This window comes from Anser cygnoides, chromosome 23, assembly GCF_040182565.1.
Source record: "Anser cygnoides isolate HZ-2024a breed goose chromosome 23, Taihu_goose_T2T_genome, whole genome shotgun sequence".
Classification (NCBI taxonomy): domain Eukaryota; kingdom Metazoa; phylum Chordata; class Aves; order Anseriformes; family Anatidae; genus Anser; species Anser cygnoides.
Genome location: NC_089895.1, coordinates 1,062,056 through 1,077,119, shown reverse-complemented (window position 1 = coordinate 1,077,119; position 15,064 = coordinate 1,062,056). Strand labels below are relative to the sequence as shown.

Here is a 15,064-nt window from a genome sequence, read left to right as displayed (position 1 = left end):
GGGGCAAGACCCGACCCCCAGAACACCACAACAGCCCCGACCCCGCGGGGCTTCCCTTCTCACCCATCCTGCACCGCCACTCTGTCAAGGAAAGTTTGATAATCTCCCTAAGCCGATAATTACACCTTATTTATTACTCTGCATGCGTAATTGCAGGCAGGAACTTTTAAGAGCCTTGTCAGCCTAATTACTTGCAACAGGGGAAGGCATCGAACCAGTTATCAAGTCCCGCTCCTGTTTGCATGAGGGTTTGCTTCCTTTTGGTGCGGAGCCGTAATGCCGCACGACAGGAGCATCCCGTGCGGTCACGCTCGCGAGACCGCTGAGGCTCTGCATCCCCTGTCCCTGCTGGTGAAGGGCAGGAGCATGGTTTGGGCCAGCAAAAATGCTTTGAAAGCTGATAAAACCCAGCAGTACTCGATGGTGCTGGCTCTGCAAACACCTTCTCCTGGGTGAGAAAGCAGCAAAAAGCCCCCTCCGTCCTTTCTTCTCCCCCAAAAGTGCCTGTTGCCTCGTAAAACACGGAGACTTCATCCCTGGCAATCCCAAAGCAAAGCACCCCATAAAACTGCCTCTGCCCCCAGGCTGGAGCTGTGCACGCGCCCTGGGCTCACCCTGCCCACGCTCTCCCCAAGCTTTGCATTAAACGCGCTGCCCTATAAATACACGCCCGCGTGTCTCCCCGGGGGAGAGCAACGCGGCCGTGGGTCGGCACGGCTTCGCCCAAGCTACTTCATCCTCCTCGCTGGGTTGGTTTTGCCTCCTCGAAGCTGGCTGCTTCTTCCAAAATAAAGGCAGCGACATGCCCCAGCAGCAGCGACAGCAGCGCCTCGTGCCTCCGCTCGGACGGGCACCTGTTTGCACCTCCTCAATGCAAAAGGTCAGCTCGAAAGGACGCCACGGGGGGATATTTCATGCTTCCCTCCTACTCCTTGCAGTCACACACGTGCCTGCAGGAAGGGACTGCAAAGCACCCAGCCAGGGCGAAGCGCACATGAGAACCCTCACGGAGCAGCTCCTGGGGTTGTTCGTAAGCTTCGGCTTGGCTATCTGTTCCCCGTCCCCCCAAATTAGGGCAGGCACAGATCCATCAGTGGTGGGGAAGATTACGCAGAGCAGTTCCTAATCTGATTTTTAAAAACCAGAAAACTCCTCTGACCAGATTAACTATAGCTGCGAAACCACGAGCCTCCAGACATCAGCGTGCGCGTGCTTATATTTGCACACACGTCTCGTGATGGTTTACCGGGGCCGATCTCCCGCCTGATAGCACAGAGCAAAGCCTGCGTTGGGAATAGCGCTTCTGCCTCATGCAAAATCCCATCCTCGCGCTATGGACAAAGGTTTATTTGGCGACTGGCTGAGTGAGTTGTGTGAGCTTCCAGTGCCTCTTGTGCAATGGGGACAGGCAGGTCCTCGTGCTTGTGCCCACACGGGATGCAGGCACGGTCACCTCTTTGCAGAGTTTGCCCCGCTCCTTCCTCCCCAAATGGAGGCATTGCAATAGGCAGGCACTTTGCAGAAGCCTCTGCAGGAGGGACTTGGTGTTCTCCCTGCTGCTGGCATCGCCACAGTGGCTCTGGCACTTCAAGGCTCACTCACCGCTGCCGCGTCCTCTCTAATTCAAGGAGTGTGGCAGGGCTGATGCTGGGCAGCCTCTCGAGCCTGTCTTCTCCCAGCCCCAAGAGGTTTGCAAAGACCCAGGAGGCTTGCAAAGCTGTCTGCAATGTTTGGAAAGACTCCGTCATTCTTACAAAGGCTGCAGTAAGATTGCAAAGACCACAGCAGGCTTGCAAAGAAGCCCCGCAGCTTGCAAAGAATCCTAAAGCCTTCCAAAGATCCGTGGAGACTTCCAAAGACTCTGCATGGTTTCCAAAGATCCCAAGAAACTTGCAAAAACCCCCTAAGACTTTCAAGGCCCCCCCAGAGACTTGCAAAGACCCCCAGAAAATTGCAAAGATCCCCAAAGTCTTGCAAAGAACCCAGAAAACTTGCAAAGAGCCCAGAAAACTTGCAAAGACTCTGCATGGTTTCCGAAGATTCCACACAGCTTGTAAAGACCACAGGAGGCTTTGAAAGATCCCACACAGCTTGCAAAGACCCCCAAAGTCTTGCAAAGACCCTGGGAACCTTGAAAAGACCCCAGAAGGCTTTCAAAGAATCCCAAAGCCTTGCAAAGACCCTGCCCTGTTTCCAAAGACACCGGCAGGCTTGCGAAGACCCCAAAAGCCTAGTAAAGACGCTACTTGGGTTCCAAAGACTCCAGGAAGCTTGGAAAGACCCCAGCCTCTTTCCAACTGATCCCTCAAAGACAAGAACCAGTGTGGCAGCATCCACCTCCCACTGGGAAATCAGCCCCTGCCTGCAACCCAGCCACCCTCCTCTCTTTTTGCCCCGTCCAGGACTTTCCCATCTTTTATGTTGCTGCAAGGTCCCATGGTGGTGCACCAAGCCCAAGCCAGAGCCACCCAAGAAAAACCACGAGCATCTAGAAATACTCCTGCTGACTTGAAAAGCCCCAACTGATGGGGTGACCCTGGGGTCCTTCTGCAAGATGGGAGGCAGTTGGGGTTGTTTTCTTCATAAGAAGGATTTAAGCAGCATTTCTTTTCCTTGCTGACAAATAAAATACTAAATCTTCGGGTAAAGGAATTGGGAAGTGAAAACGGTATTAGAAAAGCTGCTTTGCTTGTTTTCTTCTAAAACAGGGATTTTACACCTCTGTCTCCAGCACAGGGTCCCAGGAGAGCACAAGGAGCTGAGGCCGTCCCAGTCCACGTGTTGCCTGCAGGGAAGGGACGCTTTGGGGAAAAAAAGGGAAGTCTCACATGGCGCAGAGCCGGTGAATGGAGCCTGCTTGTGCAAACACCATGTGGCTCTGGTTTCTTTTTCCCAATTATTTCTCTTTCTGGTTCCTCTTTCACTGGTGTTTCTTACTGCTGGTGGTTTGAATAGACTGGAGTCGAATAGGTGAGGGTAAAACCACGATGCTTTTCAGAAGAGGGAGCCTCTTCCAGCTGCTGGCAGCTCAGCTCAGGTTGGGGCACCCAAACCGGGGGTCCCTTAATGCACCCCCCCGGGCTGGCCAAGCACAGCAGCAGTGCTGCTCTGACCACAACAGCACAGCCTGACAGCAAAGTGTTTATAACTTCTTATACTCTTGGGAGAGCACATCTACAGCCTTCAATAAAATCTCCCTCTTGCCACAAACCTCATTTTTGCATGTGCAAAATGCCCCCTAACTGCCCCTTTTTCTGCCTTTTTTTTGGTGTATGTTCCCAATTTGCTCAGCAATACAAAGTCTTCACTCTTGTTTGCTCAGGTCACAGGGAAAAAAAAAAAAAAAAGGGATCCGCTTCAGATGGGAAACTGGGTTTGAGCTCATTTCCTCTGCCCTGGTCACGGAGAGAGGAGAAAGCTCAAAAGAAAAGCCCAAAAGGGATACAAACAGGGAAGATCAAACTGAACATTTCTGCTCCTCGCTCTTTAATTGCTTGCAGCAGGTTATTCCAAAATCTGGGGCAGAAGTTTGGTTTCCAACATGAATATTCAGCTCGGCGCTAATAAATAATGCAAACGCCCGCGTGGGCAGAGCTGGCTCCCAGTGCGCCTTGCCGTGGCGCCAAGTGGGGCGCCGGCCGTGCACAACCATCGCGGCTTTCCCCATGCCGGCGTGCACGGAGGCAAAGGGAAGCGAGCTGAAAGCAAGCAGGGAAGCGAGGAGCCTCCTGCTCTAGCCCGAGGGCTGGGAAATTTGATTTGTTCCTCCCCAGGCAGGCAGAGGTTTTCCCTAGAGAGCAGAAAAGGGGCGCAGGAGGAGGAGAGGGTTGCAAACGCCAGGGGAATCCAAAAGCACTGCAAAAAACACCTCTGAGGTTCTCTTGCATCCTCCTCCCCACTGAGCTGCTCATCACAGTCTGGGGAGATGCTGGAGGGAGCGGGGTTGGGGACAGCTGGGGGAGCTGCTTGCATGGGGCTGGGACAGGGTGGGCACCGGGCCAGCCGCCCTCCCTCTCCATCCCTTCCCTCCCTCCCCAGATCATTTTCCTGGGGTTTTGGAGGGTCCAATCCAACCGCCCCCTCCCTCCGAACCGGGGTGGGGGCCGCACAGTCATCATCACAGACTTTGCGAGCTCTGAAGGTGGATTGATTTGCCGTGGGGCTGGCTGAGGAAGAGGAAGGCGAGGGGAGGAAGAAGCTCCTGCAGCAGGCAGAAGGGTGCGCGCCCAGCGTCGGGGCGTCCAGGCAGCGAGATGCCGGGGGAGCGCACGCTGCGGCTGCAGCACGGGAGCCGCATCCAGGCGCTGTGCGTGCTGGGCACCCAGCTTGCCGTCGATGTCCACGGGTGAGTGGGATGTGAAACCCTACCTGCTCCTCAACCTGTTTCTCCCCATGCACGTTTCCCCTCCTCATTTGTCCTTCTGTTCCCCAAAAGCCCCAGCTCTAGGATTTGATGCAATTCATCGGCACAAATCCTCCCCGGGCTTTGCAAATCTGCACAAGTCCCGGGCAAGTTTCAAGCATCGGTTGTTGCATGACATACGTACCCTGGGTCTGCAAAGGCGATGAGTCTGGTCCACCTGCGGTCAACAGATGCAGTGCTATTTCAGAAAATTGCTGGAGAACAGAGGGATGAGCAGGGACGGGGCATTTCGAGCAGGAGCCATGGGCACAGACAGCAAAGGAGGTGATGCAGCTGGGAGAGGGGAGGAAAGCAAGATCTGGTGACAATCTGTGTCCTCAGAAAGCCTGCAAGCCCCACAATACTGCCCCGTACCTCTAAAACAAGCCTAACGCTACCCTTCAAGATAATTGAAAGAAAAAAAAAAAAGAAAAAAAGGTTATGTGCTCCTTTCATGGCTCATCCCAGCGCTCACCCAGCTGCTTTTGCAAATCTTGCCCTCAATACTCCAGCCAAACAGTGCATCTGGCTTCTCTCCGGGTCAAATCTCTTCCCAGTGGGATTACCGAAGCCCAGAAACCAAACCAGTTTTGCATGCATAATTAAACAGAATTGAGCAATTTCAGAAATGCCCAGGCAGCAGCAGGCAGGCGCTCAGATTTCCTCTTCCCCTGATGCTCAGCAGTGCTGCCCTCACTCAGAAACCCAATAAATGATGCTGTAATGGTGATCCAGCACGGGCGCTCGGGTGTCAGTGCTCAAAGGGAGCCTGGATTTTGGGAGCTGTAAGCGACCCAAAAATAATAACCTTGGATAGATGGGGAAATTAGGGACAGGAGAGGCAAAGGGGATGCACAGAGCAGCTCAGGAAAAGCACTTTGGACTGGGAGCGAAGCTTTGGGATTGAATGAAATCACCCCAAAAATGAGAGTTTCCCGTGGTAAAATCCTCCAGCTCAGCTGGCATGCTGCTACAATGAGCTGGGAAATGCTGGGTTTGCCTCAGTTGGCAAATAACGCAGATTTCTCAGCTGAAGTGCAAACCAAGTTTGGTTCCAGTGGCACCGAACGCTTTGGCTGTAATTAGAGTTAATGGCAATCTGCACTGATTGCTACTAAATAGACCCATTTTGCTACAAGAGCATGTTCTGTCCTAAAAAAAGGAAAAAAAAAAAAAAGAAAAAAAAAAGGCACCTCAAACATTCCCAGGCAGTGAGGAAAGGTAGAAAAGAGGCAGTGGTGAGCATGGAGACGCCAGCCTGTGTTTTGGGTGGAGAGCCGAATCGTAATGGGAATTGGTGGTTTTTGGGTGCCGGATGCGCAGACCTCTGAAAACAGAGCGCGTTGCTTGCAGGGCGGCCCCAGCCGGGGCGGTCACCTTCGGGGTGAAGCACACGGAGGGGGTGAGCGTGGAGGTGGCGGCGCGGGGCCGAGCCGAGGTGGGGTCAGCACCCAGCGGGATGCGGTGGCCGCTGGACGAGGGGATGGTCCTGAGGTTCAGCATGAGCCGGGCCAGCACCGAGGTCAACGATAACAAGGTAAAAATCGGGGCGCTGGGCGCCGGACCCCCTCCTGGCTGGGGATGGAGAGCATCCTTCCCCAAGCAGACGGATTTGGGTATCTCCAGGTAATCGTCAGCTTTTACGCGGAGGGAGGACAGCCCATCGATCAAGCTGGGGTCTTCCTCACCGGCATCGGTGAGTAGGGAGGCTCCTGCGATGCAGCACCCCTCTGAGCAGGGGACAGGTTTGCCAGGTCGGGGCACACACGTGCGCACACCCAACCCACCCTATCCCGGGCTGACAGTGGGGTTTGCCCTCCAGGGCTCTCCCTGGACGTCGATGCAGATCGGGATGGCGTGGTGGAAAAGAACAATCCCAACAAGGTAACCCTGCCCCTTCCCTGCATGGGTAGTCCTTGGGCTTGCAGGAGCCCAGCGCATCCCAGCTGCCGCGTCCCCATCCCCTCGCTAAGCCCCAGCGTGGCGTTTCAGGCCAGCTGGACATGGGGACCCGAGGGACACGGGGCCATCCTGCTGGTCAGCTGCGACAGGGAGAGCCCCTTGAGTCCCGCGCCAGACTGCGATGACGAAAGGGTGTTCAGCAAAGAAGGTAATGCAGTCCCAAGCCCAGCTCAGCTTCAAAAAATAAGCAGAAATGCTGTTATTCCCCCCCTCTTTAATCTTTTCAGGCATGAAGGCTTGCTTGGGAATTGGCTGCTCTCTGCTCTGACTCAGCTGAGCTGCTGAGTAAGCTCCCCATGCGGGATCACGCTCCTGTCCTCGTATTTTGTTTTAATTATCGCCCCAAGGTCAAGCAGGGGCACAAAGCACAGCCAAAAAAACAGCGGAGGTGCCGCTGATGGCAGGGCTTGGCCGAGGGATGCTTGGGGCCAGGCGCACGGCCGGCAGCCAGGAATACCCGCCTGTTCCTGGAAAACCAAACCACGCCAAGCCAGTGCCCATCGGCTTTTTGAGGCCAGGGACCGGCTGTGCCAGGGGAAAAAAAAAAAAAAAATGTTTCAAAGCACAAGCCACAGGCCTTGCTAGCAGGACCGCAGGCTGTTTTTCCAGCATGCATGCCAAGGCTGGTTACAAGGAAAGAGCACGCTGCTTGGCACAGGGCAGGAGCGCACAAGCTGGCAGAGCTCGCACCCAGGTTTGTTCTCGCCCGCACCCCAGATTTGCTCGATATGTCTCGGATGGTGTTGAGGACTGAAGGGCCACAGCATCTGCCGCGGGGGTATGAAATCGTGCTCTACGTTCCCGTCTCTGATGCCGACAAAGTTGGGGTCTTTCACGTGCAGAGTAAGTCCTTCCCCATCGCTGCCTCCTCCGCCCCTTCTCCCAGTTCATGAGGCTTTTGTGATCTCGAGCTCTTGTCTTCCCATCCCGACCTCATCCTCTCCATGCTCCTCAAACTGTGCTTCTGAAGCACGTTGTGCCCTCACCGTCCCTTCCCCAAATTTTTCCAGCCTTACGTCTTTTATCAGTTGGAAAACTTGAGACGCACAAGCGGAGGCGCAGTGTGGTGAAGCCATTTATCCAAGGTCATCCAGCAAAGCAGCAGTAAAAAATAAAAACAAACACAGGTGTCCTGACACCCTGATGCTTCCTGCACCAGGCAACATGCTCTAAGACACGTTTTCCCTTCCTTCTTCCCTGCTGTGGATACAGTGGTTTAATCCCTGGGACTCATCCAGCCCAGAAACGTGCCATTAAGCACATTTAAACATGGGATTAAATCCATCGGCGCAGGGATTTGTGGCATTGCTATCGCATGGGCGGTCTGAGGGGCTTCCAGGGCAGAAGCCTTGTGGAAACATCTTTGCAATGCTGGTTCCATTCAAGAAAAGGCTCTCAGACGTTTTGCCCACCCGTCTCTTGCACAAATGCAAAATTGCAAGCACCTGAGCTGCTTTAAGGTCGTTCTGCCAGATGAAGCTTCCTCCACCAGCAGAGGTGAAGCTTTGGCACAGGGCGGTGGTGGAAACTCCTCGTGCACAAGCAGAACAGCTTAGAAACCACCACACCTTTTCGGAAATCACCCACCTTCTCCTTTCGGTCCTCGCAGACCCCTTCTTCGGGCAGCGCTACGTCCACGTGCTGGGCCGGAGGAAGCTGTGCCACACTGTGCAGCGCGCTGGCGGGGCCGCCGAGCTCAACTTCTTCGTCGAGGGGCTGCGCTTTCCCGACGACTCCTTTCCCGGGCTGGTCTCCATCCACGTCAGCCTCCTGGAGACCCTGGCTGAGGTCGGGGGGCTCTGGGGAGGGGGGCAGAGGGAAGGCTGCGACAGCCCAAGGGGCACAGGGATGGAGAACAGACCTCTAGCTTACCCCCAAACCAATGTCAGGGGGCGTATTTGGGGCGATAGGGGTAAATGGGGAGTGGAAGGGCCCTGATTTCTGCTCGCCTCCCCCAGGGCATCCCCCACACGCCAATTTTCACCGACACGGTGGTGTTCAGGGTGGCACCGTGGATCATGACCCCCAACACGCTGGCACCGGTGAACGTCTTCGTCTGCAGGTAAGGGCCGAGGGACGAGTCCTCCACGGCCAAATCGGCATTGGCCCCATGGGGTCACCGAGCCGGGGGGGGAGATGGACAGAGTGCCTGGGCCAGACACCCATCCTCCAGCGCCCCTCCATCCCTTCCCTCCCACCACCCGCTCTCCCAGCATGAAGGACAACTACCTCTTCGTCAAGGAGGTCAAGAACCTCGTCAACAAGGCCGGCTGCGACCTGAAGGTTTGCTTCGGCTACATCAACCGCGGCGACCGCTGGATGCAGGTAGGTGGGCACCGGGGTGGGGGGCACAGCCTGCCTTCCCTGATGTGTTTTTCTTCCTGCTTTAGGATGAGATTGAGTTCGGCTACACCCAGGCCCCCCACAAAAGCTTCCCGGTGGTGCTGGACTCCCCCCAGGACAGAGGGCTGGAGCAATCCCCCATCAAGGAGCTGCTGGTAAGAGCAGGGCAGTCGCCGGCATTGCCCTGGGAGCAGGGGGTTGTGCTTGACCTCTTCTACCCCACATGCACCATAACGAATTGCCTGAAAGAGAGGAGTGTAGCGCTGCTTCGTCCCTCCGCATGGAGAAACCACCCCGACACCAAGAGCCTCGCCCCCTGAGCACGGATCAGGGACAGGTCCGTGCCCCGCTGCCAGGGAAGCCCCCACCCTGAAGGGGCTGGGTGAGAGGGCAGGGGGGGGAGCTCGGACCCTGGGAGCAGAGGGCTCCGGCCAAGGGGTGCGTTCCTTCACCCCAAATACCTGAGCAGCCACAGAATCACTCAGGCTGGAAAAGACCTTCAAGACCATCACGTCCAGCCACCGACCTGTCCTAGCGAGCCCCACCGCTAAACCACATCCTAGCTCTTAAGTTTCCCCATTGCGAAACGAGAAGTCTCAGCGGAGGAAAGGAACGTGTGAGAGGAGTCGATTTACTTGCTCGAAAGACAGCAAGGCACAGACGGCTGCCAAAATCCTCCCCACGGGGCTTGGCTGCCAAGGCGAAGGGCAGGGCACGCGAAGTAAGCCGCTGGGAGAGCAGTGGCCCTGACCAGGGCATTTCGGGAGAGTCCCGCAAAGACAAGTGTGGAAAAAATGACGTTTTGAATGATCCCTTTGAGATCTCACCATGCAGGAAGGGCAGGACAGCCCTGGGGAGCCACCGAACCCTGCCCCGTACGCCCAGCCCTGCTCTGCTCCCCAGCAGCATTTTGGCAGCTCGCTTCCTTTTTTTTTTTTTTTTTTTTTTCTGCATGCCAGTTTGGGGAAGGTTCCTCACTTTAAAAAAGCATTGAAATACATCGCTCCTCATGCCGGCAGTGCATGCAGTCCCGGGTTTATCACGCAGGATGGGAATACTGTGCTGATCCTCTCCTTTGCGAATAAGCTGGGCTCCTACCAGCCCTCTTTAGGAACTGCTTCGTATTTAGAGGAGCAATTTCGGCCTCTGGAGCTGCTAACATGCTATACACCAATTTCTGCTTTCAAGCCTCCCCTAATCCCCAGCCCTATCTTTCCAATCTCATTTTCCAGCTAGGACCACGCAGCCAAAGGCAGCGCGCGTCCTCCTCTCGCCCAGCCAAGCCCTAAGCCCCTGGGACCCTGCACCAGGGAAAAAGGAAACCACAGGGAATTAGCCCCTCAAAATCCACCTGGAACTGATAGGGCTCGGATGCTGCCCACAAACCTGGGACGAACCAGTGCTCAGACAGCTGAGCCTCTACTGGCCCTGTTGTTTATTAGACTGGAATGGGTAGGAGCAGGTGTTTCGTGCTCAGTCCCTGCTGCAGCTCCCAGCTTCTCCGAACACCCTTGATTTTTTCATTTTATTTTTTTTTTCTAAGCGCCTCCTAGATGATAACCGCACGCCTTTGGGTCTTCTTGCTTGTTTTTCCCAAACCGTGCATTTTCGCCTGTAACTGCATCCCACCTCCCCACTGCGTTTCTGTTCCCCCGGGGCAACGCCGAGGGGTTTGCACCTGCGTGAAGCCGAGGCAGCGGGATGGCTCAGTGCCTTCAGCGGGCGACGCAGGTTGGGAGCGGACAGAGCAGCACGTCGAGGACATATCCACTTACTGCAAACACCGCCGTGCCCGTCCGAGTGAATCAGGAGACAGCCGGCAGGAAACCTGTCTTAATCGAAGCACTCCCATGGTTTGCCCCCGAGGAAACCCGACACTAATAAGTGATTGAGATTTAATGAAAAACAGCAGATATCGGATTCTGTCTGAGGGGCTGCGCAGCCCTGAGCTCCAAACCCACAGCGACCTGAAACAGAGAGCAAGGACAAGCAGGATTTGTGCCCCCAGTGCTATTTTCACCTTGTTTTTAGCATTACAATCTCTCGCTCAGCATATCCCAGACATGGCACCAAGGGTTAATCTCCCAACACCTCAAATCCCAGATATATTCAATCCTGAAAATCAGGCTTAGATGGGATTTAAGTGAAGCCCAGCCCTCCAGGTGGTTCTTATGCCTGGGGAGGATTTACCCTCGAGGGCCACAGCTCACCCTGCTCCACTCCAGCCATCCAGAAACTCCGCTTCGGGGCTGCCCCAGAAACTAATTAGCTTAACGTGGACACTTAAAAAGCAGCTGCGAGATAGCAGAGATCACTCCTGGACTCCATACTCCAACTCTGCTTCTGGCATTCACCATTTATTGCTGAGCCCGGATGCCCTGGAGACTTTCATCTTCCTGCTTTGCCTTTAGGGCTGCCTCTTCCTCTTCCCCCATCCTTGCTATTTTTACCCACCAGAGCAGGTCCAGGCCCAGCGGGAGGAATAAGGGCACGGACGGACTCACGGCAACGCTCACAGCAGTTTCTCTTTTTGCAGGGCCCTGATTTCGGCTACGTGAGCAGAGAGCCTCTCTTTGAGGCCGTCTCCAGCCTCGACTCCTTCGGCAACCTGGAGGTCAGCCCTCCCGTCACTGTGGCAGGGAAGGAGTTCCCCCTGGGGAGGATCCTCATCGGCAGCAGCTTCCCCACGTAAGAGATGGGAAAAGCAACCATTCGGGATGCAAAGGAACCACAGGTGCCCCTAAATACCATCAAAAATCACATTAAGCACCTTCATTAGCCAAATTTTGTCCTCTCTATGGAGTGGGTGCACCCAACCCCATTGCTCCATCTCCGCCTTCCCATTTCCTCCCTCCCACCTTTCCTCCACCTCGGTTGCAATCTATGTGCACGCATACAGCGATGGATAAATATTTACTCCTCCTACTCCCCCTCTCGGGGGTCGTTTTGCCCCCAGACCCGCAGGGAGGAGGATGACCAGAGTGGTGCGGGATTTCCTCTTCGCCCAGCAAGTGCAGGCTCCCGTGGAGCTCTACTCCGACTGGCTGGCCACGGGCCACGTCAACGAGTTTGTCACTTTTGTGCCCAGCCCCGACACAAAGGTACCCTGAAACCTTCTGCTGCTCTGCGGTTTCTCTTCGGGGAAGCTAATCCCATTGGGTCAGCTCTAGGGAAAATCCCAAAGCTCGTTTCCTTGACAGCCCCAGCTGGTGCTTGCTTGGCTTCTCTCCCGTGCCCCTAGAAGAAGTACTCTGAACACAGGAAGGGATTTTCTTAGCTGTTGTCAACACCGAGAGAGGGGGGAAAAAGATGCCTGCAAAGGTAGACTCATAGGAGCTGGCCAGGGCTCGCTGCTGCTCAGCATCTCCCAGATGGGCTGGAAATAGGAAAAAAAAAAAAAGACACAGGAAAGAGAGAGCTTCTGAGCCGTAGACTGTTCCCTCTGGGGAAAACCCTTGGCAGGATGGTTCAGAAAAGGAGTCGTTACACACACGCACACCAGGAACCCTCCTTTTGCCTCCATTAGGTTGTGCTAAGCCCCTGTAGAAGGGATCGCCAAGACCGGAGCAAGCTGGGACACACATAGGGCTCAGACTATACATTCGTGATTCCCCTAATGGCATGGGAACAGCTTAATGCTGGTTTTTCTGCCTGCTCCTGAGGCATCACAGCACTTGCTCCATCCTCCCTGACTTCCCCCTGCCTTGTGACACCAGCCTGGAGACCAAAAAAATCCCCCCAGAAGCTGAAGTACCAACCCAGCCAGCAGCAGCACTCCCCCTGCCTTCCCCAGGGATTATGTACCCCGCCGGGGGGGGCAGGATTGGACCCCGCTGCATCCAGGCTGCAGTTGCCCCCCCCCCCCCCCACCGCCCCATCCCTCCCGCCTGGGGCAGCGCCAGCAGCATTTGACCCCTTGGTATTTCCCTTCAACAACAACAGCAGTAAACCACCCTCCTTCAGGTACATTTTATTAGCACTGCATTAAATAACAGCAAAGACCTCTGCGTTTCAGAATTTAACCTCAATTTCTCTGCAAAAGGCCAGAAACGAGCCTCCAAGGGCAGCTTCCCCGGGGGGGGTATGAATGCAATGGTTTTGGATAAGCCCTTCTCAGTGACCGTTCTCCCTCCCACCTGTCCCAGAGATTTCGGATGCTGATGGCCAGCCCCACGGCGTGCTACAGGCTCTTTCGGGAGAAGCAGAAGGAGGGCCAGGGCGAAGCCACCATGTTCAAAGGCAAGGGGGCAGCAGGCAACCCAGGGGGAATTGTGCAAATCCCCGCTGGGGTGGGTGGAAGCGTGCTGATCCCTGTCCCTAAAATAAAGGCTGAGCTTTGATGTAGGGTGAGGCAGCCTGAGGGCGGCAGCGCCCGACATGCCTGGAGTGACATGCGGGTGTTGGGGACACAGGGAAGGGGACATTTTCCCAAACCATTGCCCTTCAAGGCTGGCAAGAGGGACTGGCATGCTTGTCCTTGAGGCAGGATGCCTGCCCACCCTCGAGCCCTATTTTGGGAAAGCGAGTGGGATGTGAGGGATAAAGCCCTCTGCCCGGAGGGGATGCTGGTGGGGCGGGATGGAGCATCTCTGTAAATACCAGCTCCAGTGGAGAGTGACACAGCTGGGGGTCTCACGTCAGCCCAATGACATTTCAGTCACTCTGGACTGGCAGCCAGTTTGGGCAGCCTCTGATTGAGGTTTTGTTTGGGATAAAATTCATCTGTCTGCATTGAAGTCGGGAAAGGACATCCATGCCACCACAGGGCCCTCTGCGCCTGTGCTATCTGCCTAGGATCCGAACGTCGCAAAACAAAAGGTGGCTTCTGTGGAGGGGATACCTCTGATTTTATGGAGCTGGGAATTGGGACAGCACAGAAACTATTATCCTATTAGCTTTATCGTCAGGAGGATGGATGATACAAACTTGCCAATTCTCTCCAAGTTAGGTGAAGATATTGCGAAATAGTCAGAGGTTTCCCTCTTGCTTGGTTTCCCAGTAAGCTAAGAAATGGGATTCCCAGCAGCCTCAACCCAAAACCTTAATCCAAGCTTGGCAAATTGGGATTTTGGGGAACTTTTCCATATCTGTGCCCCATCTTAAGCCAGGCTTCTGAAGGCATCGCTTCATTTCACCCATCGGGGTTTGCATTTGTAGGGTATTCGGGGATGGACACGAAACGAGTGACCATTAACAAGGTCCTTTCCAACAACATTATGGTGCAGCAGAATCAGTACGTTCAGGTAACAGCTGATATTTCTGATGGTAACCAATATTTCTTGTGATAACGGCCCCAGGGTGGCATGAACTTTCAAAGGAGGTGTTGCATTTTGGCATGTTCTCCTCCTGCATGAGAGTGTCCACAAGGCCACTTGGGGGAACCTTGCTTGCCTGCCCGTCCCCCCAATCCCTTCTTCTCCTCTCCCTCTAGCGCTGCATTGACTGGAACAGGGACATCCTCAAGAAGGAGCTGGGCTTGACAGAGGAGGACATCATCGACCTGCCAGCGCTCTTCAAGCTTGACAAGCAAGGCAAGGCCATGCCGTACTTCCCCAACATGGTGAGAGGTGTCCCTGCTCCTCGCGTTCTCCAGTCAGTGCCTGTGTGTTTTGAGCTGTGGAGAGGAAAAATAGCTAGGCCCATGACCATGATCCTCCCATCCTTAAGGATGTCCAAAAAAGCATAGTGTTTTCCTGCCCAGAAAGGGAAAATACCTCCATCCAGGCTCTGCAGGTTGACTAAGGTTGGTCAACAGCAAAGGTTGGCTGTAACTGTGTCTCTGCTGCACGTTGCTCATAGTTGGGTTAACCTGAACAGCTTTGAGGTGAAAACCTTTCAAAGTGGTGAAATGGCAAGGTTTAAATATAAAAAAAAAAACCAGAGAGGAAACAGTGCTGGATTTCCTGAGGGAAGGGAGGCTACAGAAAGTAACAGCCGTAACTCAATTTTGGGGGGATCACCAACTGCTTTCCTTTGACTTATCAGCTGGGGTGGCTGCTGGGCACCCCTAAAGCCCCCTGTGTCACCCCACAGGTCCCCATGCTCATCCTGGCCAAGGACCTGGGCATCCCCAAGCCCTTCGGTCCAGTGGTGGGTGGCGAATGCTGCCTGGAGCACCACGTCCGCAGCCTCCTGGAGCCATTGGGTCTGCGGTGCCACTTCCTCGAGGACGTCGCCTCCTACCACGGGAGGCTCGGGGAGGTGCGCTGCGGCACCAACGTCCAACGCCGGCCCTTTGCCTTCTGCTGGTGGCATGCCACACCATAGCCGCCCCGCCACCTCCCTGGCCCGTGGCCGCCTTTTTCGGCGTGTGTTGTTTTCATTTCAGTTAACTAATAAATTTGCTGTGGGAAATGA

At 55.0% G+C, this 15,064-nt stretch overlaps 2 protein-coding genes across 4 annotated transcripts in view; one reads left to right on the top strand and one right to left on the bottom strand.

Moving 5' to 3' along the window:
• LOC106040162 (protein-arginine deiminase type-1-like) overlaps window positions 1–4,932 on the bottom strand; it is an 18,312-nt gene extending 13,380 nt beyond the window's left edge. Inside the window, exons 1-2 of one of the 2 annotated variants that reach the window (XM_066982337.1) lie at window positions 4,878–4,919; window positions 4,548–4,696 (exon numbers count right to left, since the gene is read on the bottom strand). The gene's annotated coding sequence lies outside the window, so the exon portion shown is untranslated. Of the gene's footprint in view, window positions 1–4,547 lie in introns of both variants that reach the window. The other variant, XM_066982336.1, reaches the window with a different exon arrangement.
• LOC106040164 (protein-arginine deiminase type-2-like) lies at window positions 3,828–15,064 on the top strand. 2 transcript variants are annotated; one of them, XM_013187866.3, is made up of 16 exons: window positions 3,834–4,345; window positions 5,756–5,939; window positions 6,029–6,098; window positions 6,225–6,286; window positions 6,395–6,512; window positions 7,082–7,207; window positions 7,974–8,152; window positions 8,323–8,426; window positions 8,578–8,689; window positions 8,755–8,862; window positions 11,244–11,395; window positions 11,664–11,808; window positions 12,853–12,946; window positions 13,865–13,950; window positions 14,139–14,267; window positions 14,741–15,064. In XM_013187866.3, exons 1-16 carry the CDS (start codon window positions 4,254–4,256, stop codon window positions 14,972–14,974), a joined length of 1,995 nt encoding a protein of 664 aa, XP_013043320.3. In that variant the 5' UTR covers window positions 3,834–4,253; the 3' UTR covers window positions 14,975–15,064. The 2 variants fall into 2 exon arrangements, with proteins under 2 accessions (XP_066838436.1, XP_013043320.3); XM_066982335.1 differs by lacking the exons at window positions 12,853–12,946; window positions 13,865–13,950 and having other exon boundaries at window positions 3,828–4,345.

What these genes read in the sequence shown, in the direction of transcription:
- LOC106040164 (XM_013187866.3), top strand. Translation starts at nt 4,254, where the DNA reads ATGCCGGGGGAGCGCACGCTGCGGCTGCAGCACGGGAGCCGCATCCAG. An exon ending in TCCTGGAGACCCTGGCTGAG is followed by an intron (nt 8,153 to 8,322) that starts GTCGGGGGGCTC and finishes CGCCTCCCCCAG; the next exon opens with GGCATCCCCCACACGCCAAT. An exon ending in TGCCGTACTTCCCCAACATG is followed by an intron (nt 14,268 to 14,740) that starts GTGAGAGGTGTC and finishes GTCACCCCACAG; the next exon opens with GTCCCCATGCTCATCCTGGC.